Source organism: Ovis canadensis, chromosome 8 (genome assembly GCF_042477335.2).
Source record: "Ovis canadensis isolate MfBH-ARS-UI-01 breed Bighorn chromosome 8, ARS-UI_OviCan_v2, whole genome shotgun sequence".
NCBI lineage: Eukaryota > Metazoa > Chordata > Mammalia > Artiodactyla > Bovidae > Ovis > Ovis canadensis.
The window spans coordinates 66128297-66154952 of record NC_091252.1 but is presented as its reverse complement, the minus strand read 5'-3'; the positions used below and the strand labels follow the sequence as shown (position 1 = coordinate 66154952).

At 40.5% G+C, this 26656-nt stretch overlaps 1 protein-coding gene and 1 long non-coding RNA gene across 3 annotated transcripts in view; one reads left to right on the top strand and one right to left on the bottom strand.

Moving 5' to 3' along the window:
• ARHGAP18 (Rho GTPase activating protein 18) overlaps window positions 1-26656 on the top strand; it is a 199947-nt gene that overhangs the window by 40589 nt on the left and 132702 nt on the right. The window contains exon 1 of one of the 2 annotated variants that reach the window (XM_069598377.1): window positions 24518-24761. The exons of the other annotated variant lie outside the window; for it this stretch is intronic. Coding sequence (XP_069454478.1) covers window positions 24649-24761 — 113 coding nt within the window. The 5' untranslated portion in view covers window positions 24518-24648. Of the gene's footprint in view, window positions 1-24517; window positions 24762-26656 lie in introns of those variants that run through there. 2 annotated transcript variants of the gene reach the window in all.
• On the bottom strand, window positions 2562-24869 carry LOC138444848 (uncharacterized). Its single transcript, XR_011258610.1, has 3 exons — window positions 24810-24869; window positions 11200-11265; window positions 2562-2618 (listed from the first exon to the last, which is right to left on the bottom strand). It is a non-coding gene; the product is annotated as an uncharacterized lncRNA (long non-coding RNA).

Sequence of the window (26656 nt, the reverse complement as noted above, 5' to 3'; positions counted from 1 at the left end):
AGGGTGTACAGAGTGGATTCTAATTGTCATTTCTTTCCAATTGTCTACAGAATGTAAAAGTGCCCTTTGAATTTGCCTCAGAAACTGATGATCATTCTAACCTGATGAACCGTGTGCCTCCTATAGGTGGAAGTTCACATGGCTCCTCAGGGTATAGGGGCTGAGATGTCGAGTTAGTCACTCTCCTCACCTGCGGAATTGGTGTTTTGTGCCAGGCCTCTTTTGGAAACTGAGCATCCAAGGTGAAAAAGGAGGTGGTTCACAGGTGGATGGGTCTGGAAGTAACTCAGAGCCTCTGAGCAGCCTCACTTGGAACAAGCCTACTCTGTAGTTATCTCTGCTAAAGGTTCTGTTCCCAGTAACCTGAACTTCCACTTCCTTAAGTTATATAGATGAGAATTTTTCATGCTTGTTGTATCATTTTTTGTTATTTTCAGAAGCAACATGATGGTGGTAGTTGAGAACTGTACTAATGGTTAGAGGACAGGTTCCACTTCTGGCTACTTGACTGTGCAACAGCTGATAAGTTACCTGACCTTTCTGTTCCTCTACTTTGACACCAGGGCACTCATACTTCTCTTGTTCAGTCACTCAGTCATGTCTGACTCTTTGCAACCCGGTGGACTGTAGCCTGTGAGGCTTCCCTGGCCTTTACTATCTCCTAGAGTTTGCCCATAATCATGTCCATTGAGTCAGTGATGCTTCCTCTCTTACAGGCTGTATAGCCTGGTCTTTCTGCATCTGAGCTGTGGAGCCAAGTCTGTGGATTTGAACACCACCAGTTCAGTCACTTATGAGATCAGTGTGGTTTTAGGCAAATTGTTTACCCTTGTGTGATGGATAACAGGGTGATTTAGAGATCCTAGTTAGCTCATACCATTCTATGAAGATTAAGCACTTTACATATATTAACTAACTTAGAACAGTGTCTGGTACACAGTTATAACTCAAACACCAGCCATTGTACTTTTCAATGGTAGTGCCTCTTAGAGACCAGAGAAAGGGGCTCTGAGTGTTGAAGCTTGCTTTTATGTTGGTGTCTGGCCAACTAGATTGTGAGCTTCTTGATACCAGGATCTGGGCTGTGTCTGTGCCCCCTGGGCATGCAGTACACCATGAGGAGATGGTGCGCTGGTGAGTGTTTCCTAAAGGACTGAAATTCGGTTGTGCTGGATCTTTGTTGCTGCGAGTGGGCTTTCTCTAGTTGCTGTGAGCAGGGGCTACTCTTCCTTGTGGTGCATAGGCCTCTCATGTTGGCTCCTCTTGTTGCAGAGCAGGGACCCCAGGGAGCATGGGCTTCAGTAGCTGTGGCTCTAGAGCACAGGCTCAGTAGTTGTGGCGTACAGGCTTAGTTGTTCTGTGGCATGTGGGATCTTCCACGATCAGGGACTGAAACCATGTCTCCTACATTGGCAGGTGGATTCTTTGCCACTGAGCCACCAGAGAGGCCCTGACATTTTACTGTAAAATGCATTATTTTTTCTGATCACCTGAAATTGCTTTTATTGATGACTCTTGCAGTATTCTCATTCTTGCTAATCATTGGTGCCCTTCCTGCCAAATTTATGAAGTATTTATGTGACTTGTCTCTGCTTAACTTATGAACTGTCACAAAAGCTTTATGACTCCCCGTGGTGAGTTGTAGCTCTGTTCCTAAGCCTCTTCTCTGCAGGGTAAGATTACTTGGAAAGTACTTCCCTGGTAGAACAGTCGGTAAGACTCTACCTGCGAATGCAGGGGACAGGGGTAATCCCTGGTCAGGGAAGGTTCCACATGCTGCAGAGCAACTAAGCCTGTGCACCACAACCACTGAGCTTGTGCTCTGCGATGAGAGAGGCTGCCACAATGAGAAGCCTGGGCACCACGATGAAGAGTAGCCCCCACTTGCCGCAATTAGAGAAAGCCCGTGTGCAGCAGTGGAGACCCAGAGTAACCAAAAATAAATCAATAAAGATTGAGAGCTTCCCAGATGGTGTTAACGGGAAAGAACCCACCTGCCAATGCAGGAGACATGAGAGAGCTTGATTCCTGTGTCGGGAAGATCCCCTGGAGAAGGAAATGGCAACCCACTCCAGTATTCTTGTCTGAAGAATCCCATAATGGAGCCTGGAAGGCTACATTCCATGGGGTCACAAAGAGTTGGATACACTGAGAGCAACTGAGAAGCAACAGGAAGATGAAACAAAACAGGAGAGCCGTTAAATTAAAATACCTATTTTCTTATTTTAACGAGTCGGACATTACTGAAGCAACTTAGCACAAATAAAGATTATTCAGACACGGTTGAGAAGAATCATGGCTAATGAAAAGAATGTACATTGCTGAAGAAAAGCTGATATCTGGGTGAGCACTGGCTTTGAATTCACGGCTGCTTTTTGGTTGTGGAGCCTGAAGCCACTTAAAATGGTGTTATTCATACTTAGGCCAGTCAGTCATTTGGAGCTGATTACATGTAATAGTGTATCTGAAGACCCAACACAGTACCTGGAAAACAACAGGGACATTAAATACTCACTCTCTTCTGGTTTAGGAGATAATCTGATCTCACCCAAACTTGCTTTACTCATAATAGAGAATTCATTTGTTTCCATTTGTCCTGGGGTCCCAGGCTGCCTTTGCTGCAGAGAGAAGATTTTTGTCTTTTTAGCCAGCAGGTGGCAACCAAATTAAAGCTAAAAGTTCACCTCATTTTGACAACGGGTAAGAATATTGCCTCTCCGTATTAATGCTTGATGGAAGTGACTTGTGGATGGAAAACATTTGGCTCTGGAGTCACTCCTAGTGAAGGCATTTTTAACACGAGGCCTCAGACCTAGAAGAACCTTTTTCTTAAGGCTTCTTTTGATTTGAGTACCAAAGGACGATGGTCATCCATCTTCCCAGAGACTTGTCAGAGAAATCATTCAGATTTATGCAATATTGTGTTGAAAATAATGAATCTATTCACTTGGTTTGGCAGTTTAAAAAACAGAGTATAAAGCAAAGCCATCAATTATAAAATAGAACAGCTGTAAAAATTCTATTGCATTTTATTTTTAATCTGGTTTTATGTGAATTTTGGAGGTTTGCCCATTGCGAATTTGTGTGATATATATATATTTTTAAACAAAGCACAACTTTTGACTAAAAAGACATAAAAAGGTATAAGCAGGATAGAATCTTTGGTAAATCATGTCTTTGCACCTTAGTTTTTTTGTTTTACCTATAAAGTGGGAGTAAAATTGTCATCACATATTGTTGGAAGAATTAAAGTAGAGGATATAGGAAAAACACTTAGTACCATTTATTATGCCATGCACCTTACTATCAGGCATTCCTTGGCAGTTCAGTGGTTAGGACTTAGGGGCCCTGGTTTGATTCTTGGTCAGGGAACTAAGATCCTGTAAGCCACATGGCCAAAAAAAAAAAAAATTATGTAGATGATTTGTATCATTATCACAGAATCACTAAAAGTAAGAGATCTGAGGGTCCCTGTGATTTAACTAACCTTTCCTTTGGTGGTGGTTGTGGTTTAGTCACTCAGTTGTGCCAGACTCTTTGTGAGCCCATGGACTATAGTCCGCCAGGCTTCTGTGTCCATGGAATTTTTCAGGAAAGAATACTGAAGTGAGTTGTCATTTCCTTCTCTAAGGGATCTTCCAGACCCAGGGATTGAACCTGGGTCTCCTGCATTTCTTTATACGGTGAGGAAACTGAGCTATAGAAAAGGTGCTGTGCACAGAGACACAGTTAATTAAGCGTCAACATCTGTTCTGGAAACCAGATCTCCCAAAGCCATGGTTCTTTTCTAACACCAATACTGGGGTGAGTCATTAGCTCGCTCCACCTGGACATGTATGCTGTAGAGCACGGCTGTCCATGCTAAGGGACAGCTATTTTTTTTCTCAGGACTGTCAGCAGGGCAGATGGACTGAGAACTGTCTTTAAGAGGCAGGTCAAGATCAAAGGACTGTCACGTGATGCATGCCTCTGATATTCTTTGAGATAAAGTCTAAACAGTAAGATAAACCCCTACTACCAGCTTCCCTTTCCAAACCAAGTTCCTGCGGTGTCCCCTTTCTCTCAACAGGAAGACCAGACCTACTGGCCATTGTCCTTGATCCATGTTCAGCATCCTGGGATTGTCAGGAATGGCTCAGTGTCACCACCGCCAGCTGTGTTCCAAGAGAAAGAATTCGCAACCCTCATGGCTAAAGCTGCTGATCTGTGGCTCCCCTTAATGGTCTTCAGTTTCCTATGAAAGGCCTTTGAAGTGCTAGACAGAGGGGCAAACATCCCCCCGCCCTTATTTGGCTTGCTGCTTGCCACTCTTAGACCTCTAGTATCTCTAGAGGTCAGGGATTTGGGGACACTGGGCCTTGGATCAGGTGGGAGCTGTTACCATCATATCCATATAACCTGCCAATGTGGGAAGTGTGGTCCATCACACTGTCGGGGAGGTTCACAACGTGATGTGCCATAGACAGATCACGTGGCGGTGAGAGGGAGCACAAGTTCCCATGCGCTGTGCAGCCCATCATTTTACAAATCAGAAAACCCAGCAGAACTTCAATGGGCCTGGCATCCCTCATGACTGCAATGGCTTTCTTTTGTGACAGTCCTTATACCTGGCAAAGATAATACTTTGGTCATCTGAATTCTACTTGGAAATGTTCAAAGCCCAACCAAAACTGAAATGATGGTGCTTTAAGGCAAGGGACTTAAGTACTTTGCCATAAGCTAGTATGTATTCTATGAAAAGTGAAAGTGTTAAGTTACTCAGTCGCATCCAACTCTTTGCGACCCTATGAACTGTAGCCCGCCAGGCTCCCCAGTCCATGGAATTCTCCAGGCAAGAATACTGAAGTGGGTACATGTATATGTATGGTTGAATCCCTTCACTGTTCACCTGAAACTATCAACAATGTTGTAAATTGGCTATACCCCAATACAAAAGAAAAAACAACAACAAAAAAAGAAAATTGGAATAGGTTGCCATTTCCTCGTCCAGGGGATCTTCCCAACCCAGGGATCGAACCTACATTCCCTTATGTCTCCTGCTTTGTCAGGCAGGTTCTTTACCACCAGCACCACCTGGATCTTTATGTATCCTATGATGGACTTATTTCTTCCTTTTCAGACAGTTTTCCCATTTCAGGGCTCTCCCTCATTCAAGTCTTTGTTAAATTGTCCTGAGACTATTCACATCAAAAATCACAACAGGACCACAGGGGAGCAAGTAAAAGAAAATCGGAAACCTGCAGGGATGTTACAGGTGTAAGTAGAAGAGAGATTTGAGTAGCATGCAGCTGCCTTTTCAGAGATGCTCAACTTACAATAGCAAGTGGACTGCTGCCCCTGGTCCTTATTGACCTGAGGAAAGGATCCTGACCATTGGAATATTTTCAGGCCAGATTCATGAGGCACCAATGAATAAAGGATGTTTCTGGCTCTGGAATAATTTGAAGTAGCTAAGTTAATAACATCTCTAATGTCTAGGCTTTATAAAGCAAAGGTCTTCTAAAATTAGATACTTGTAATTTATAATTAGGCTTAATTATAGTTGTTGATTAGTGATGCCAGTGGTAGTTTAATGCTGTGCTGTGGGGAGAATTACAGACTTTGTGTTCTTCTCTTGGAGCATTTTTCTCATGCATATCCTGATGCTCTATAAAATAAAGTCAGGTTGAAAAATTGGTCAATTCTAGTGTAATAGTGATTCTGGTTTCTTTAGGAAAGGGGAGGTAAAAGAATAGAGTGAAAACGATATTTTTCCTTCCTATTTCAGAATGCATAGCTGACATTGCTTCTCAAGTGATATAAGGCTGTATTACCAATGACTGATTCAGTAGAGTAGCTTATTCTTACCACAATGTTGATTTTATCAGCCAAGAAACTATTCTAGCAGAGATTCAAATCTACTGCATTTTTTGATTAAGCTGTTCTTAGGGTGTTCACTGACCTACCCACCCTCAACCTGTGGGGAAGGATTCTTGAAGCTTTCGCTTGTGTCCTTGGCCAGACCCAGTGGCTTTAACATGGATATTTCAGCATATTCAGTCAATAAATACTGAAGAGTGACTATGTCCAGACATTATATTCAGAGTATAGAGACCTTAAGGACCATATAATCCTACAGAATCCTCGTGTGTGTGTGTGTATGTGTGTTGGGGGCTGGGGGTTGAGTTATCAGAAATAACTTCAGTATAACAAGTTGAGACATAGAATAGAACACCAGGCCTGGGCTTTCCTGATGGGTCAGATGGTAAAGAATACACTTGCAATGCAGTAGACCTGGGTTCGATTCCTGGGTTGGGAAAATCTCCTGGAGGAGGCCATGGCAACCCAGTCCAGTATGCTTGCCTGGAGAATCCCCATGGACAGAGGAGCCTGGTGGGCTATAGTCCATGGGGTCACAAAGAGTCAGATACAACTGAGCAACTAACACTTTCATTTTCCACTTTTTCATATACTATGGGAACATGGTGGAGTGATCACACGTTGGCATGTTGTTCATACTTCAGTAATTCAGCCTTTCTTAAGAATGAATGTCCAAGGGAGATCTAAGTTAATGCCTAGAATATCATTGTGAGACATAAAGGCTCTCACTCTTTAAAATGCTAGGCAAAGTACATGTCTTAGCAGTACACTTTTAGCTAAAATGCCTGGGGCGTGGGGAGGGAAACAGCCTCAAATCCCTCTTTATCATGGGGCAGGATATATAGAGAGAAGGAAAGTGAGAAAGTTTGGCATATGCTTTGCTACACAGCTGACTGTGGTCAAGGGGGATTTACTTGTTGGCATCAAGTATTATCTTGGTGGAAGATTAAGTCACCTTTGGAACAGTCCTTTATGAACCTGCTGCTGCTAAGTTGCTTCAGTCATGTCCGACTGTGCAACCCCATGGATGGCAGCCCATCAGGCTCCCCCATCTCTGAGATTCTCCAGGCAAGAACACTGGAGTGGGTTGCCATTTCCTTCTCCCATCCTTTATGGACCTAGAATTTGTTATAATGAGATTCCAGTGAGTGTGTTATAACTTGAACACATACAAAGGCTGAGAAATATTAGTAGCTTACCTTTTCTCTTGAAAGAATAAGACATGCTCACTACAGAATTGTGCAGAGCATTTGTATGCTTAATTTATAGGAACATGGTATTTCTCTGTCAAATGAAAATAAATGTGAAATTGTATATTTAGTCATAAAACATAATAGTATTCAGAGGATTAGAGCTCTGGTACAGTGCTCAGCTGCTAGTAATTTTTGCTCCAAGTTTCCATTAAGGACACAACAGAGCTCAAACTGAACACAAATCTGCTTGAGATTGCAACTTCTAACTGCACCATAGTATTTCTTTTGGCAAATGGCATAAGCAATATGCCAGTAAAAAGACTGTATGATTGATTTAAAGTCAGGAGATGTGAGTTCAAATGTGAGCCCTGGTGGTCCTCTTTATTGTAAATTGCTTACTCTTTCTAACTAATCTTTCAGTTCCCTCATTTGTCAGATAGAGACAAAGAAATGAGGATTGATTGAGAAGAAGTAAAATAGCACAGAGTAGCATGTAATTGGCATCTACTAAATTCACTTATTTTTAATGGGGGGAATCTAAGAATTTGGGCCCAACAGCTTTTAGTAAGTTCTTTATTTCATTCTTATATATCAATTTATTACCATCAGCTAATATAGTGCCTGGCACTAGTAAGTGCAAGGCAAAAGTGTTTGCCAAATGAATAAATTGATGAATGGCCAAGGAATGTATTCTCATAGAAAAATAAACCAATGAACTCACAATAATTATGCCATGAATGATATTTTCAGGTCAATCTAGTGACCTTCACATTAATTCAGGAAATAAATAGTTAAGAATTCCACAACTACCAAAAGATATTTAGTTAGATTAGAAAGAAAACAAATCTTGCCATTTGCAACAGCATGGATGGACCTGGAAAGTATTATGCTTAGTGAAATAAGTCAGACAGAAAAAGACAAATACTGTGTGTTATCATTTATATGTGAAATCTAAAAAAAGCTAAATACAGTGAAACAGAAATAGGCTACAGATACAGAGAACAAAATAGTGGGGCCAGAGGAGAGTGAGGGTGGAGGGAAGGGTAAAATAGGCAAAGGGGATTAAGAGGAAAAAACTGCTAGTTATAAAATAAGCGAATCATAAGACTACAGCATAGGAAAAATAGCCAATATTTTATCATAATTTTGTGTAATTTATCAAAATGTTGGATCACTATGTTATATGCCTGAAACTAATATAATGTTGTAAGTCAGCTATACTTCAGTTAAAAAAAGGGAGCTAGGAATTTTCTTGTATTAATTAACTTAAAGCTTACTCTATCAATTACTAGAACAGGTAATTTGTTTTGATGTTAAGAAAGGAATGACTGTATTTCTGCCTGAAATCTATCATTGTTCACTGGTTGGTACAAAGAACAGAAATCTGAAAGGAAGTAAGCCATGTCCAGGAGTTCACAGGTGGTCCAGCCAGTGGTTAGGACTCAGTGCTTTTACTTTGGTGGCCCAGGTTCAATCCCTGGTCTGGGAACTAAGATTTGCAAGCTGCATGATGTGACCAAAAAAAAAAAAAGAATAAGCCTATGTCTTTGCCAAGTTACCCAGGGCACATCAGGTGGTTTCTAGGACTTGGTAGGAAGTGTATGCTCATGTGTACTCCTGGAGAACATGGAATCTCATTCCAACAGGACTGGCTCATGACAGTGCTGGGGTGTGTGGGTCAACCGAGAGAGGATTCCAGGAGCTCAGAAACCAAGCTGGGAATGTGATGGGTGACATGTCACCAGGAGGTGACATGCAAAGTCTGGACGACTCTAGGCCAGGCGGGGGCAGGTTCCAGTTAAACTGTGCCCGCTTGTAAGGACTTCTGTGCTACTCTGAAAGGCCACAGCCTTCTTTTTAAAGGTGAAGAAGGATAAACAGATAACCAAAAGAAGAAATCTAGAATAGGGATTTTCATCTTACAGACGGGAGCTTTGCATTTGAAGCCAGTCATTTCTAAGAGAGAGAGGTAATTACGGGAAGAACTGACTGGTAGTGCTCTGTGCCCTCTCTGCAGTCTTCTGTCATGCCCAGAGCGCACACTTTATTGATATTGTTGTTGTTAACATTGTTGTTTTCTAGTAACATGTTTGGCAACTTGATTCTTGTTTTTTGATAATATGGTCTTGAGGGTTGAAGCAGTGCTAAATACACAGTAATTAAATGAATGTGTAATTTATTGACTGAATAAATGTATCAGTATCATATATTGAGGGCTACCCTGGTGGCTCAGGGGTAAAGAATCCGCCTACCACTGCAGGAGACAAGGGTTCGATCCCTGGATCAGGAAGATCCCCTGGAGAAGGAAATGGCAGCCCACTCCAGTATTCTTGCCTGGGAAATCCCACAGACACAGGAGCCTGAAGGGCTATATAGTCCATGGGGGTCACAAATGGAGTCGGACATGACTTAGTGATTAAACAGCAATCATGTATTGAAGTTTTGAAATACTTGGCAAATCTTACAAGAATCAGATTTCTGACTTTTTGGTGAAATTTAAAAATTGGTTCTACTTGGTCATTCTATTTCTATATTTTCTCTAAGATGCGTATTTGTTTCACATTTGAATATCACTGAAACTCTGATGCAGCTTACAGTTGGTGCTTTTCATAATATCGGCAGTATTTTTCTTTACTAATGGTTTGCAAATAATGAATGGCAAGTCTAAAACGGGATATGTTTCTTAGATTCGGTAAGCTATAAAAATAATATATAAGCTTGCCTTGATAATGCATGTGCTGCCATGTGCATAGGATGGACTAATGGAATAATAGAAAGAGCACGGATTTTATATCAAAAGGATTTTATTGTGAATCCTGGTTCTGCCTTTTTCTGAAAATCTGAGCAGAGAGCTTGCCCTGTCATTAGTCTTTGAGCCACAGTGCTCTTATCTATGTGATGGGAATAGCATTCATATTAGGGATCTGTCCTAAATAGATAATTTAATGAGCAAAATAAATTATTTTTATTAATTTAAATTTATTAATACATTTAAATTTATTAATAAGATTAATTTTTCTCATTTTAAAATTTATTAATAATAAATAATTTAATGAGCAAATTCAGCAAATTCCTCCTTTTTTCTCTCAGCCTCCTTCACCAGCTTACATGTGCTTTAGACCAGCCCTGTCAGGTAGGAACATGTAACTTCATTTTACTGGTTCAGAGAGACAGGCTTAGCAGCACAGGTGAGTTGAGAGAGAGACCTCCCTGGAGTTTTGATTTTCCCATCCCCCAGTGCTCCATTCAACTTCTCATAGGTAACTGTCGGCTTTGGTGAGAGCTTAGCTAGTTTTTTGTTGATAAGTTTCCTTAGGCAGCCTGGGTAACAATTTTACACAATACCTTAATAACAATATCATACACTATATCCTTTCTGTAAAGGATTTTAGCTCTTGCCCTCATCCTGTAAACAAGGATGGGCCTCTATTTAAAGAGGAGGAAAAGGAAGAAGGAAAAGGATATTGTATCACCTGGCCTAGCAATTTCTGAGCCAGATGTTTTCCTCATCTCATTGTTCACCAGAAAATTGGTTCAAGATGGTATAAACCACATGTTCAAAAATACTGTGATTCATAAATCAATTCACACTATTCTTTTATTTGGATAGAGCAGACCTATGAGGTGAGACTAACATTAAAGATCAGCACTAGGACCTTGGGGCTTAGTGCAAAACCCAAAACAACTTGTCAGGATTCTACTGTGATAGACCAATAGACGAATAGCCAATGGATATTAGACCTTCAGGCCTTAAAGATCCAGGGTGGAATCACTGGTAGATGCTGTGGAAATTGCTTTTATGTTTTCTCACTTTGGCCTGAAAATTTTCAATTATAAGTGTGTGTTGTTTTTTTTTTAATTTAGCCTCAGCATTTTTTTCTATTTGGTAATCACATTTTAAAATTAAGCTGCAAATGAATCAAATAACAAGGAAATTGACTTGGTTTAATAATAAAGCTTTACCAAAATTAAATGCAAATGATGTGCTTTTCCTTTGAAATGGCAGTCAGGTTTCTGAGTGAGCCTACCCACTTCAGCAAGGGCTAACTCTGTGATTAGGGACAAAGCTCTGATGCACGTTAAAGCTCTAGTGCCCCTATGATGGCAGATTAAGAGAAAAAATAATCTGAAAGGGCCTAGCCAGTACCTGAAACTTGATAGTTGCTCAGAAAATTCACCTTTCCCGTCTGTCGTCTTCTTTTTTTAAGTTAGGCTGCAATGCAAGCAAGACTCTTTTTTAAAAAAATTCATCTTATTTTTTTTGCTGCCCTGCAGGGCATGTGGGATCTTAGTTCCCTGACTAGGGATCAAACCTGAGTCTCCTGTATTGGACCACCAGGGAAGTCCTATTCTATTCCGTTTTTAATCCCTCACTCTTGATTGAAAACTTTCATTGTCTGGGGACCTCTTTGGTGGCCCAGTGGATAAGAATCTGCCTGCCAATGCAGGGAACACTGGTTTGATCCCTGTTTCAGGAAGATTCCACATGCCGTGGGGCAAAGCCTGTGCACCACTACTGCAGTCCATGCACCTGGAGCCCATACTCTACAACAAGAGAAGCCACCACAATGAGAAAGCCCACATGCAGCAACAAAGACCTGTTGCACCCTAAAATAAATAAAAATGAAAAACTCTCATTGTCTGAAATAGTTTTGAAGTTTAACGGATCTAAGTGGACTTCCAGTGTAGAAATGAAGCATCTTTAAGAAATGGGTAAATGCTCCTCCTCACCAATGAGGCAGGCACAAGAATAAACCCTTTGGGTGACCAGTTCTCTTGTGGGAGAGCTGGGTTGAGACCCCCCCCCCCCCCCCCGTGTTTCATAACCGTGTGTTACCTGAGGCCTTCCTGCTGTGGGGAAATGTCAGCGGTCCTCTCAAACAACTTTGCGTTTAACCATTTGTGTCTAAAATCTGATCTCCGTTCATCTAGCTTAGAACCCCTTTCTCTTCTGTTCCCATTTCCAAATATTTACCGGTTCCTAAAAGAGTCTACTGCTGCCGTCTGTGCATTGCCACTGCTGTAGGTGGCATGGACTGAGAACGAACGTGAAGGACAGACCTGTTGTAATACTACTGCACTCTCCTAACTGATAAGCTCTACTGTGATGACCCGCTGGATCTCTTTCCATCTTTTTCCTCTCATCCATGCTATTTACAGCTATCATAATGTCCTTCTGTCTACTAGAGGTGATTATGTCATTCTTTCAATAACCTTTGATTATTCCCCATTGCCTATGGAATGTGGACTATTTGCAAGGTACTGGAAGTCCCTAAACGTCTGGTAAGCATTTACATACTTCTATATTTAATCTTCCTCTCCTGTCTCCCTCTCCCGTTTGCATTCTTTACAGTGATTTGGCTGTGAACACGCCTTGACTTTGTATAAGCAGTCATCCAGAACCTATGCCTTTGCCTGTTTTGCTCGGTTTCCTTGTAAAAAGCCATGCTTTGCCCACCCTAATTGGAGCCCTTATGGGCTGTTATGACTTGATGTATGTTAATAGCATTTTCTTTGATTGTAAAATAATCAATGTTTAAGGCAGAAAGCTTGGGGGAAAGTGCACGTGCACAGCAATGGTGCCTTCTTCCTCGCAACCCTAATAGATCGTGGAATTACTTACCTCCTATGAGTTGTTCTCTTAGCATTTGGGTATGCTTTTGTTTATTTTTTTATTTACTGTATAATGCTTGATATTGTAAATATATACACATTTGTCCGCCCTACCTAAAAGTGAACTGGAACTGGGTTGGGTCTGACTCCCTTAGCTTATCTATCTGACGGGGGCCAGTGGCTATGCAATATAACCCTGCATGTGACTTTAGTGGTGAAACCATGGGCTGTTGGAGAACTATATTTCTTTTAGAGGCAGCCCTGCTAGTTTTCCTCAAAGTGCTCTAGCAGGCCATTGCTGGTGTGTAGTAACTGTTCTTGGGACGTTTGAGGAGTCTCTGTTGGGCTCGTTTTGTGCCTCTAGTTCACGTGGAGGTGGTAGAACATCTGCTCTGGACTGACACCTTTGAAAACAGTCTTTTAACGTGTTTGATGATGCCTTTGTCTGGTTTCTTTTGATTACCTTCTAATATCTGAATGCTTATAATAGACTGTGTGGCTGTCTCTCTCGAAAGAAAAGCCCTAGAGGGGCTTTTCACTTTGTTTTCTCTAAGTGATGTATTTACTTGTTCATCACAGCTTTATTTTGATGATCGATGCAAGTATTACTTTTGAGAGGGGCAGACTAGCAGGAAGGAGAATTCTGATACAATTTTCAGTTTTGTTATAAAAAATGTGGCTCTGCTGCCTTGATTTGAATACCTGATAACTACAGTGGTATAAATTTCCCAGAACATCACAGAGTGTGATTTAAATTCAAGACTTTGAAGGTTATATTCACTTTCTGGAAAAAAAAAAAATTAAGAGGAAGAGGCAATGTGATATAAAGTGTGTTTGGAAACCAAAAGAATAATCTACCTTTGTCATACTCTCTTTCTGCTTTTTTTCTGTCATTCCTGCTTTTCTTTTGTCATGCCACTTTGTGATAAAAGCTGTTCTTTATGAATATATCTAGTTTACAGTGTTTGTGAATATTGGATGTATATGTAAAATATATTGTGACATGCTTGGAAGGATGATGACTGGAAGAAATTTTATTATATTTATTGTCACTTATTAATCTTTACCTGCAGGAATGTGACATATCTAATATTAAATACATAATTTCATTATTGGGAAAGAAAAAATATATACCGTACAGACTTTTAAAGAAAAATGCAAAACTGAAATATAGTTAGCAGGAAGATAGGTTGATAAAGGAAAATAATGTATTTTTTCCTTTATGTCGTGTAATTCAAATTCTTTGACCCTTTGAATTGTAGAGAACCTTATGGATTTTGGGGAGGGTATGGAGGGGGAGTAGAAATTTTAAAGACATTGTTTAGGAGTGATTCACAAGAACCAGATGTCCGTTCTTACAATTGACATTTTGATTGACCCAGGAACTGTGTATTGAGGCAATCCTTGAGCCTGACCAGCTTACACTGTCAGGAAGTACATATTCTGGAGGCAGGATATGGTGTTTTCCTCAACTGTTACGAGTCCTGACTCTGTAACTATCTGCCTGCCAACTTTTGTTTAGCCTTTTATTCCTTAGTAGCTGCTTCTGTAACGGAAGTAGTTTGGAGTAGGTATAGTTAACCTTTGGCCAACCTCAAAACAGACTCATTTTGCATCTGCTTTAAAATTTCAGAAAGCCAAAATCCTCCTGATTATAGCTATGTTCTTTGAGCCTTTGTAACAAGCCAGCTCGCCAAATTATTAAATAGAATGAAGGCAAATAGCTTTTTAAGATATTTTCAGAGCAATATTTCAGGAGCACAGACAATTTTAGGGCTAGGATATTATGTGAGGATAACTTTTTCAATTAACATTTGGGTGGAAATCCTTCTTAGTAATGTGCAGAGCAATGGTTCTTCATCCTTTTTGGAAACTTATTGAGAATTCTAAAAGCATATGGGTGTTGGTTCAAAACAAAATTATTATAAACAATTATGTTAAAATTTTTTAAAATTTTTATTTCATTGGACATGTATTCTTTCACAGTGAAATAAATTTCCAATGAAATAAGTAAATTATAACAAATGAAGAAAATTCATAATGTCCAATGAAGCCTGTATATTATACCATAATTTTGCAAAGAGAATATTTCAATGATTACAGATTATAGTAAATGTAAAACAAATCAAGTTAGTAGTGTTTTTCTTTAAATAAAAATATTGTCACCATAAAAAACTTACTTTAAGGTAGCTTTAAAAATGTTAAAATCTGTTTCTTAAAATTGAGGGAATATGGTATAAACTTTTTTTAAATCAAGAACTATGGCTCACTTATTTGAAAAAAAAAAAAAATTATTCCCTAAAGGCAAAAACAAAATCCCAACGGGTCAAACAAGAAACAAAGCAAATTCTTCCCCAAACAAATTTTACCAAGTAATGCATATATATTTTTTATATATAATTCCTTTGATTTTATTTTGATAACAATTCCCGAAAACACTAGTTCTCAAAACCATGTAGTAGAAGTGTAGAAAATTTAAATTCATATGACTTGCTCTGCTACACAGGCTTATGGCAAGACTGGCCCATCAAGAATCCTAGGAGACCCTCAGCTGAAGTCCTGTTAGGAAGTCAAGAACTGTTACTCTCTCATTCATCTGAGTAGAAGCAAACTTGAAAAAGAGTTCTCCTGAGATGTTGGTTTGCTGAGAAATTGAGAGGTAGTTATCTTTCTCTATATTAGCGATCAATTATGGCATTCAGAAATTTGTCTAGTTTCTGACCTCTGTGAACATGATGGCTGCTGGGCCAAAGCAACTCTGCTTGTTCTACAAGTTGAAAATGAAAAGATCTACTCATTCATCTGACCAGAAATAATTTCTTTTAAATGAGCCAAACTTCCTGATTAAATTCCTCTGTGAGATTATCTTGAAGGTTTCCCTTTTCTCTTTAAAAATAGAAAACACAACAAAACAAAAAACATATTCTCCATGAAATAGTCAAAACATAGCTAGACATTCTTTAGAAAACTAGTGAAGTCCTGTGTATCAAAGCGAAGCTAATATTTTTCTAATATTTATTGACACCGCCCTTTTGAAAAGTTAGTGGTCAGAGTCCATGGTCTGATGATGTTGACAATTTGCATGGTTCTAGAATAGTTTTTGCTGCCAGTGTTTGTATGTGTAGAGAGCACTGATCCATGATTACATATGAGTCTAATTTCTTCCTACCAGGAAGCAAAACCAGAAGTATTGCCCTACATTCTAGGTGCTCCTTCTATAAGCTGATTAATAAGACTTATTTTCCCCCAGTAAAATTATTTTATACCATTTTGGAGACATTTTTTTCTTCTTCTTTTTTTTTTTTTTGAACTTTTTATTTTGTACTGTGATATAGCCAGTTAACAATGTTGTTATAGTTTCAGGTGAACATTGAAGGGACTCAGCCATACATATACATATCCCCAAACCCTCCTCTCACCCAGGCTGCCACATAACATGGAGCAGAGTTCCATGTGGTATGGAACAGCATAAATACAGCAGTGTGTACATGACCATCCCCAACTCCCTAAATATCCCTTCCCCACTTAGTTCAGTTTCTAAGTCTGTGAGTCTCTTTCTATTTTGTAAGTAAGTTCATTTGTGTCATTTCTTTTTAGATGCCACATAAAAGGGATGCCATACAATATTTCTCCTTATCTGTCTGATTTACTTCACTCAGTATGACAATCTGTAGATCCATCTGTGTTACTGCAGATGGCCTTATTTCTTTCTTTTGAATGGCTGTGTAATATTCCATTGTATAAATATACTGCATCTCCTTTATCCATTCCTCTGTTGATGGATATTTAGGTTGTTCCCATGTCTGGGCTACTGTAAACAGTGTTTCAACGAACACGGGGGTATCTGTATCCTTTTGGATCATGTTTTTTCTCCAGATATATGCCCAGGAATGGGATCGCAGGGTCGGATGGTAGCTCTATTTTTACTTTTGTAAGGAACCTCTGTACTGTTCTCCATAGTGGTTGCACCAGTTTACATTCCCACCAACACTGCAGGAGGTTCCCTTCTCTTTGGAGACATTTCTAACCTTAGAGATTTCCCAAAGTGCATATAAAATAGAAATTCTTCTTTGATGATAGTATCTTCACAGTTTTAGCAAGTATTTTGGTCATTAAAAATAGTATTACTACTCTAGGACCTCACTAAAACTTTGATAAATAAAATGAAAACTTAGTTATTTTATTTAAAATAAAAACTAACCTTTAATAGAAATATAGTGCTTTCCTTCAATATTCAGCTTCCCAAATCTTTCCCAATCATCATGACTTCTTTTACTAGACAAGCAGATAAGCATTCTTTGCAGTCTACTGCAGAACGAGGCTTTTGTACTAGGGCAAACCTAAGTACTGCTATACTTTAGATATTTCAAGTTGAATCTTTGTTCATAAGCAAAATACTACCTTTCCAGAATGTACCTACCTCCAAAATATACTTCAGTCTCCCTGACTTGGTGCTTTTAAATGCAAGTGTTTTGCAACATAGGCTCCAATGTATTTAGCAATGAAGAGAAAACCAAAGGAGAGTTTAAGATCAGTGCTTTTACTTATAGCAGGTAATTTCCAGTTTAGACTAGTTTCGGCAGGAGGTGGAGTTTGTTTCTTTGTTGCTAAATTCTGTCCAACTCTTTATATCTCATGGACTGTAGCCTCCCAGGCTCCTCTGTCCATGCAGTTTCCCAGGCAAGGATGCTAGTGTGGGTTGCCATTTCCTTCTTCAGGGACTCTTCCCAAATCAGGGATTGAACCCACATCTCCTACATTGGCAGGAGGATTCTTTACCATTGAGCTACCTGGGAAGCCCTGGAGGTGGATTTACCATGAAACTAAATGAAGTTAACCCACCAGTCTTGCTCTTGCTAAGCCCCTTCCAAAGCCCCATATCTAAGAAATTCTATATGCTTTAGAGTCTCTTGGACTGCAAGGAGATCCAACCAGTCCATCCTAAAGGAAATCGGTCCTAAATATTCATTGGAAGGACTCATGCTGAAGCTGAAACTCCAGTACTTTGGCCACCTGATGCAAAGAACTGACTCATTGGAAAAGACCCTGATGCTAGGAAAGATTGAAGGCAGGAGGAGAAAGGGACAACAGAGGATGAGATGGTTGGATGGCATCACTGACTCAATGGACATGAGTTTGAGTAAGCTCCGGGGGTTGGCGATGGACAGGGAGGCCCGGCATGCTGCAGTCCATGGGGTTGCAAAGAGTCGGACACGACTGAGCAACTGAAGTGAACTTAGGGTCCAAAAACCTAGATCTGTCTTTGCTTGGTGTTTTAAAAAACTTTTTTTTTAATTAAAAGAAAAGGATGTTTATAATCATAATGGCCAGAGGACTTTCCCTTCAGTTCTAGGAGCAGAAACAATTTTAGATATGATGACATAATAATGATGACCTTGTATAGTAGGATGTACACTGTGCCACACTCCCCTAGTAATCTGACATAAAAAAAAGAAATTCCAGGAAAAAAAAACAGGAAACAAAACTAATGTGTTTAAGGTTAACTAAATGTTCCTCTCCATAGCACTTCCTTTACATCAGTGTTCCATTTGGTTTAACACTTTAGATGTGCTATAGATTATTTTACCTCATTAATTATCCATGTAGACTCTTTCATAAACAAAATAGTTGCAGAACAGCTGTGACCTTTATAATGTTTAAGAGCTCAGGTTCGATGGTTCTATAAACTCAGTCTTACATGTCCTGGTTCTGCCACCTACTAATGGAGTGACCTCACATTCTTCTTCTCAAAGTGGGAAGAATCTAATGTTGATTTCTCAGACTTGTGCCAATTAAATGAGAGACTGTGTGTACCATGTCTAGCAAAAAGCAAGTGCTCAAACATGAGGTATTGTTATTTATTGGTAGTAAACTCTATCTTCTGGGTCTCCAAAATCACTGGGGATGGTGACTGCAGCTGTGAAATTGAAAGACGCTTGCTCCTTGGAAGAAAAGCTATGACAAACCTAGATGGCGTGTTAAAAAGCAGAGACATCACTTTGCTAACAAAGGTCTGTATAGTCAAAGCTATGGTTTTTCCAGTAGTCATGTACGGATGTGCGAGTTGGACCATAAAGAAGGCTGAGAGCCAAAGAATTGATGCTTTTCAACTGTGATGCTGGAGAAGACTCAAGAGTCTCTTGGACTGCAAGGAGATCAAGCCAGTCAATCCTAAAGGAAACCAACCCTGAATATTCATTGGAAGGACTGATGCTGAAACTCCAATACTCTGACCACCCAATGTGAAGAACTGACTCATTGGAAAAGACCCTGATGCTAGGAGAGACTGAGGGCAGGAGAAGGAGGAGGCGACAGAGGATGAAATGGCTGAATGGCATCACTGACTCAATGGACATGAATTTGAGCAAACTCTGGTGAAGGACAGGGAAGGCCTGGTGCGCTGCAGTCCACAGGGTTGCAGAGAGTCAGATATGACTTAGTGACTGAACAACAACATGATTTATTGGTAGTAAGCTTTTAGCTGTAGTATTTTTTTTTCCAGGTGTTTATCAGGGAACCTAAAGTAGCCTCTGGCAAAAGCAGTTAGAAATCATCCCAGGCATGACTAGTATTTTTTCCCTGGAGGAATCCTTAAGAAAATACCTTTGAGAATAATGGGAACTTTTTAGAGCTGTCCAGAGAGAAAAGGCTTTTTCCTTGTTACTCCAGCAACAGAATTAGTAATAATAAAGGCAGTTTTCAAGGGAATAGGTTTTGATTCTGTGTATGGAATAATTTTCAGTCACAGCTCCTCAGTGAGAACTGGCTCACTTGCAAGCTCACAGAATTATTCATACAAAAGCTTGATAAGACAAAATGTGGGAGGTATTTGAACACTCCCTCTTCATTAGTTAATTCTGTTGTAGGAATCTAGGTTTTATCACCTATGTAAAACTTTAACTTCAGTTGATGATTAAGTTATCCAAGTTCTTGTTATATTATTGGAAACTGAGTTTAGCTTTACCTATTGAAAGTTCAGTTTTCACATCACCCTGTGTTATTTATTGTTACTTATTGGTAGTAAACTCTATTTGGGGGGGCTTCAAAATCACTGCAGATGGTGACGGCAGCCATGAAATTAAAAGATGCTTGCTCCTTAGAAGAAGACCCGTGACAAACCTAGACAGTGTATTAAAAAGCAGAGACATCACTTTGCTAACAAAGGTCCATATAGTCAAAGCTATGGTTTTTCTGATAAGCATGTATGAATATGAGAGTTGGACCATAAAGAAGGCTTCCAATTATCTTACAGTGTTTGTTTGAATATAAACATTCTCCTTAGTTAATTCCATTTAAAATGACAGAAACCAATTTAGGAAAAATTATATAAATATGTTGATCTGTTGCAGTTTTGGTACCCTGCAAATAAAACTCCATACTAACGAGGCTCCTAAATCAGAATATGAAAACTTGTTAATAAATTCCTTGATACTGCTAGCAATGAAGCTAAGAATTTTATTCATTATTTTTGAATATGACTGTCAAATTATCTCAGGCTGCAGTACTATCTCCACCCTATTTTTCACAACTGATTAGGGTACATTAAATTACAGCTTCCTTTTTCCTCCCTAAGTCATCTAGTACATCCCATTTGAAGGGAATGAATGAAATGAATGTTTCAACCATCTTAATGTTGTTAATTACTTCCTGAGATGTTTCATAACAGGAAAGACTTTGGCATGCAATCAATAGCTTGGAATAGTAACATCTTCAAGGATGTTAGGTTCTTAGCATTTATTTAAAAGTAGTTAAAGAAGAGAGTAAAATAATACTTTTTTTTCCCCCCATAAAATGTGTCTCTATGAGGAAGAGTATGAGAGACAGACTAGCTAATTCTTGGTAGGCTTTTAGGTGTTAAACAAAAAGCCTTTCAAGAGAGCATCTTGGTAGTAAGATTTGCTTCTGTGATGGTCATAAGAAAATTCTGAAAACTTTTCTTCATCTATTTGAGCCTTATTTGAAGTTAAACACACCAGGGCACAAGCTGTCTCCCTGTTACAGGAAACATTCTCAGATCAGTAACAACAGGGCTTATTAGGAGGAAAAGAGGAGGAGTCCAGAAGATTTCCATGTACCTGAAAGTTAACTTAAGAGGATTCAAATTTTATGTACCCAAAATACATAAATCAATTTGTACCACGATTTATTTTATGCCTCACAAAAGTTAAGAAACTTGGCTACTGTGAACCCAAATGTTATTTTGGCTTGCTCAGTGGCAAAGAAGAATCTGTCTCCAAGCAGGAGATAGAGGAGATGAGAGTTCGATCTGTGAGTTGGAAAGATTGCCTGGCAACCCACTCCAGCACCCTTGCCTGGAAAATCCTATGGACAGAGGAGGCTGGTGGGCTATAGTCCATGGGGTCACAAAGAGTCAGACTGGACCAGATGACTGAGCACACACATAGCCTATGAACTCAAGTATTATTTTGAGCTAGTAGTTATGTTTTGATTTACACATTGTGATTTGCTTGTTATTAAACAAATGGAGAGCCTATAATTAGGGAAAGATATAACTTAATCATCATTTTGGTTAAAACCAGACGAAAGGTCCCTCTATCATAAATGGTCTCATGAGAGTTTGGTAGTGTTCAGGGCTCTCAATGGGCACTGACTGACTGAGGAAACTGAAAGAAGAAGGAAAAATAGAAAAATATGTTAAAAAAAAGTCCAGGGAAGGATGGGAAAGAAAGGATGGGGTAATGGAGAGAAAAATAGGGAAGCAAACTTCCAAACTGTGGTACTGGAGAAGACTCTTGAGAGACCGTTGAAGAGCAAGGAATCAAACCAGTCAATCCTAAAGGAAATCAACTGTGAGTATTCTTTAGAAGGACTGATGCTGAAGCTCCAATACTCTGGTCACCTGATGGCAAGAGCCAGCTCATCGGAAAAGACCTTGATGCTGGGAAAGATTGAAGGTGGGAGGAAGAGTCAGCAACAGAAGATGAAATGGTTGGATGGCATCACTGACTTAATGGACATGAGTTTGAGCAAACTCTGGGAGATAGTGAAGGACAGGCAAGCCTAGTGTGCCCCAGTCCATGCTGGGGTTACAAAGAGTCGAACATGACTGAGACTGAACAACAACAAGAATGCATGCGTGCTAAGTCTCTTCAGTCCTGTCCAACTCTTTGAGACCCTATGTTCTGTAGTCCACCGGGCTCCTCTGTTCATGGGATTCTCCAGGCAGGAATACTGGAGTGGGTTGCTGTGTCCTCCTCCAGGGGATCTTCTAGACCCAGGGATTGAACCCATATCTCTTATGTCTCCTGCATTGGCAGGAGGGCTCTTTACCACTAGTACCATCTGGGAAGCCCTCTAGAATGTATGGCCTACCAATAATGCAGAAGGTAGGGATTCCTGGACTTTTCTTGCATCTCAGAGCAGCTACATAGGAAAGAAGGGTGAATGTGGAAACATTACTCATTTTTCCACATAAAGAATTAAAAGGAGCTCATACAATCAATTTCCCTTTTGCCTTCCTGTATTTTTCTTGCCTGAACTAATAAACATCTTTATAGGTTCATACCACTATAAGCATGAGGATCGTTTGTCTAATTTACCAATTTTAACAACAACAACAAAAACTAGTGTAGTTTCTAAGGGTATACTAAATTCATTCAGTTCTTTACTGGTCAGCAGTCACTGCTGTTGCTGCTGCTGCTAAGTCGCTTCAGTTGTGTCCGACTCTGTGTGACCCCATAGACGGCAGCCCACCAGGATCCCCCGTCCCTGGGATTCTCTAGGCAAGAACACTGGAGTGGGTTGCCATTGCCTTCTCCAATGCATGAAAGTGAAAAGTGAAAGTGAAGTCGCTCAGTCGTGTCCGACTCTTAGCGACTCTATGGACTGCAGCCTACCAGGCTCCTCCGCCCATGGGATTTTCCAGGCAAGAGTGCTGGAGTGGGGTGCCATCGCCTTCTCTACAAGTCTTGCCATGGCCTCTGCCAGACACCACTCTCTCTGGTCCACACCACTCTCACTGTCATTTCTTTCTGTCCCTTCTATATCTAACTTAATCCTTCCACATAGTGGGTCTTTAGCAGTCACTAAAGCAGTCACTAAAGACCCACTATATGGAAGGATTAAGTTAGATATAGAAGGGACAGAAAGGAATGACAGTGGGACCAGCGAGAGGGGTGTCTGGCAGAAGCCATGGCAAGACTTGTGTGAGTTAGGGAGCAAGAAAGAACGTACAGCACTCTTCTCGAAAGTTTGGAACTGGTTCTGGGAAACAATGGTTCCGATGGGGAGCCAGTGGAAGTTTTTAAGTGTGGAGCAACATCGTTAGGGCTTGTGCTTGGTTGTGATAATGATGTGCCAGATAATTCTGAGGAGGAAGCAAGACAATAGGTAGAGCCTGGTGGAGGCATTTGTGCAAAGATTGACCAACTAGTTATGGACAGAGGGGAGGGAGAAAGCTATAATAAACTTTTTTTGGAAGACTTATAAATGGGAGTTCACTGTAGTTACCAAAGAGGATTTAAAAAATAATAAAAATTTTTTTGGTACTTTTAAGTTGTGTAAATATGAATAAAGTACTTATTTCTCATCATTTTAAATAATAAAAAGTATAAGCAGTATTTTTATGGAATGATGAAGCTGACAACTTATTTATAAGAAAGTTTGAATACAAATACTAATAGACATGAAAATGAACAACAAATGCTACTTCAATTCAGGCTACTAGATATATAGAAGAGAATAGAGTTTTTTTTTAGAGGAGAAAGGACAGAAAAATCTTAAATTTTAAATAACTTTTGCATTTGTTTCCTTATCTACAGGACAAAAAACAGGATAGTGGTTAAAAAGAATGGATTTTAGCCTAGAATTCTGTGCAAATCTAGCTCTGGCATAGAGCAATTGTTATCTTAGTTGTTGTATACTCGCTCAGGCCTGTCCAACTCTTTGTGGCCCCATGGACCCCAGGCTCCTCTCTGTCCATGGGATTTCCCAGGCAAGAATACTGGGGTGGGTGCCATTTCCTTCTCTGCGGGATCTTCCTGACCCAGTGATTCTACTTGTGTCTCCTGCATTGGCAGGCAGATTCTTTACCACTGAGCCACCAGGGAAGCAGGGGCCAACTAGTGGAGAGAGAAGGTACTTAATCAGCCCTTCAGCCTCACTTTCCTGCAGGATACCGGTGTTATAAGATGTATATGTATGTGAGAGAAAGAGGGGGAGGAGAGAGAGAATTTAACTGAATTGAATGAGATAATACATGTACAACACCTGTCACAGAGAGAGCCTTGCATATAGTAGGTGCTCAACAAATAGTACTTTTTTTAAATTCTCAACAATGCCATTTAACACTTTTGGTAGATGCATCTCTTTTTGGTACTGAAGGGTGTTTTATTAAAAGCAAAAGGTAAACTTGGCATTGGCTTTTATGTGAAAGAAGGTGACATTCCAGGTGCACATCTTTTTAATGAAGACATTTTTAACCGGACAAAGAGGTAGCCTCTCTTGTCTGCTAGGCAGGTTCATTGGGTTTTGCTATGGTTAATTTTAACGCTGACGTGAAGGGGTTAAGAAAAGCTCTTACTCGTGTTACATGGAAGTAGCAGAAATTATCAGATGGAAACAGGAATTAAGAAAGAAAAAAAAAAAAAGGCTCTGTGGCAATTCATTGTTTCCTAACCAAGAAAACTTGTGCTTACAAGAATGAGAGGCGGCTACAACCTGGCAGTTTTAATCAGATCAGAATAACTTGGGGGAGGGGGCAACCAGTAACCCCTACACCCCCACCCTTTAACTTGCGGCCTGTTGGACTGGGCTGGTCCGGGGCTGAGACCCTGGCTCTGAGTCACCGGTCTTCCATTGGAGAGGCGCGGCCGGGCGCCGAGAGGCCCCGCCCCTCCCATGTGAATCGCTGGCCTCGGTGGGCGGAGCCGGTGGATGCTAATGAGCCGAGTTGCCGGGTGAGCCAAGAACTTCATTCCCTTCTCTGTGTCAGGATCGCAGAAATTATGCCCCTTCTCTCACCATGAGCTGGCTCTCCAATTCCCAGGCAGTTGTGCTCACTGCCTACCACCCCAGCGGCAAGGACCAGGCCCTGGGGGGGAGCCATGTCAAGGGCGGGGAGGAAGCCGCCTCGAGGTAAGCCTGGGCACTCGAAAGCCAGAGAACAAAACAAAACGCTCTTACCTGCTCCTCCGGGAAGAAAGTGACAGGGAAGTTGGTGTGGGTAGAAAGTAAGCGACAGCCGCAGGTCGCGCCCAACCTCGTGCAGCAGCAGAAATGTTTGACTGGGGCTTTCTGTACTTTACATCTCACCTAGTTTGAGTCCGAAACCGCCTCTACGATGACTGGTGAAGACGGATAGGAAGGAACTGGGGCGATGGCTGTCAGGCTCCTCGCTCAGCAGGTGCATTTGCAAATGCTAAAAGATCAAATAACTATATTTGAAACACTTCCTGTGAGATGGAATTCTTGAATGGGCCCAAGGCCCAGCCACTGAAACTGCTGCTTGGGAACAGTGCCAACAAGCAGGAGGGCTGTTCATTGTACAATCTGTTGTTGTTACAGTATGTTTTTTTCCCCCTCTTCTGGCTGAAAGCAAACTTCTTAGGCAGAAAGCCCAAGACACTGGCCTGTGGCAGTATGTTTCACATTCTTTGGTGTATGTAGATTTTGTTTTTGTTGTTATTGGGGGAGCTTTCAGAAAGGTTTTGTCAGGAAGTAATACTCTGCTACCAGAGTGACCTGTGGTTAATGTTAACTCACTTTATAGGTAGAGGGGGCAAATATTCTATAGATCACTGAGGTGCAAAGAGTACCTTTCTCTCTGTGTACTTTGTTCTGTTTTTTCAAGTTTTTTTTTCCCCCTTACCTTTCCTTAATGACCTTCTCACTAGCTGAACATTTTTTACCTCCATATTAGATATAAATTGTAAATATTGGACCAGAAGCTTACAAACAGCAAATGCTAACCTAATAGGGTAGGACACTAATTATCAGTAAGCACATTTCCTCCTTGATGTTTAATGTGATAATAAAACCTTTGTTCTTTTGTGACTTATGCTTAGGTCTTAAGCTGGAATAATGCCTTCTTTCATTTGTTTTAAAATCCCCAGATATGGGGGAGGAGAATAAAAATCAAAGAAATGGCTGTAATATTTTGCCTTAGATTCCCAGGCTGACTAGAATTTTTCCTTACATAGCAACTACCATATGTATTCTGTTGAATTAATTCATTTCCAAAGATAAAAGGGATTTGCTGCTTGTGCTTTGGGTGTGTTATTTTATTTTCTGTCTTTTTAAGTATTTTGTCTGAGACCTCATAATGTGTTTTCAACCTCTTTTTTTTTTTTTTGTAGTGCACTAAGGGGATAGTAACCTTTCAGCAGTAAGCAGACAGCAATGCCAGCCCCTTATTGTCCATAACTTGGACTCCACTTGACAGTCCAAATTGCCAGAATTGTGCCGACTTAGCACATTCTCCAGAGGCTTTACTCTGGAATGGCCTGAGGATGTGAGCTGAATGTTGGATCTTGAGTGAAAAGAACCTTAGGGACATTGAGGCCTGACCTCTCACTTCTACCTTGACTCAAACCTCAGGAATTAGGCTTTTTCGCAAGGTCTTTTCTAGGGCTTTGCGTATTGAGATACGGAGACTTTACCCTGTGTTTGGAGCTTAGCGGCCTCTTGTGGGTGACCGATACTTGAGTGGGTTGTGGGGACAAAGGAGAGGAACGGATGGGTCATTCTCAGCCTTGTTGTCACTCAGTTGTGTCCGAATTCTGAGACCCCATGGACTGTAGCCTGCCAGGCTCCTCTGTCCATGGGATTCTCCAGGTAAAAATACTGGAGTGGGTTGCCATTTCCTTCTCCAGGGGATCTTCCCGACCCAAGGATGTAACCTGCAGCTCCTGCTTTGGTAGGTGGATTCTTTACCACTCAGCCACCAGGAAACCCACCATTTTCAGCTTAGGTTAGAGCAAAGTCAAGAGGCTGCAGGGTGGGCAGCTGCTCAGAGTGAGTGCTCTCCATGG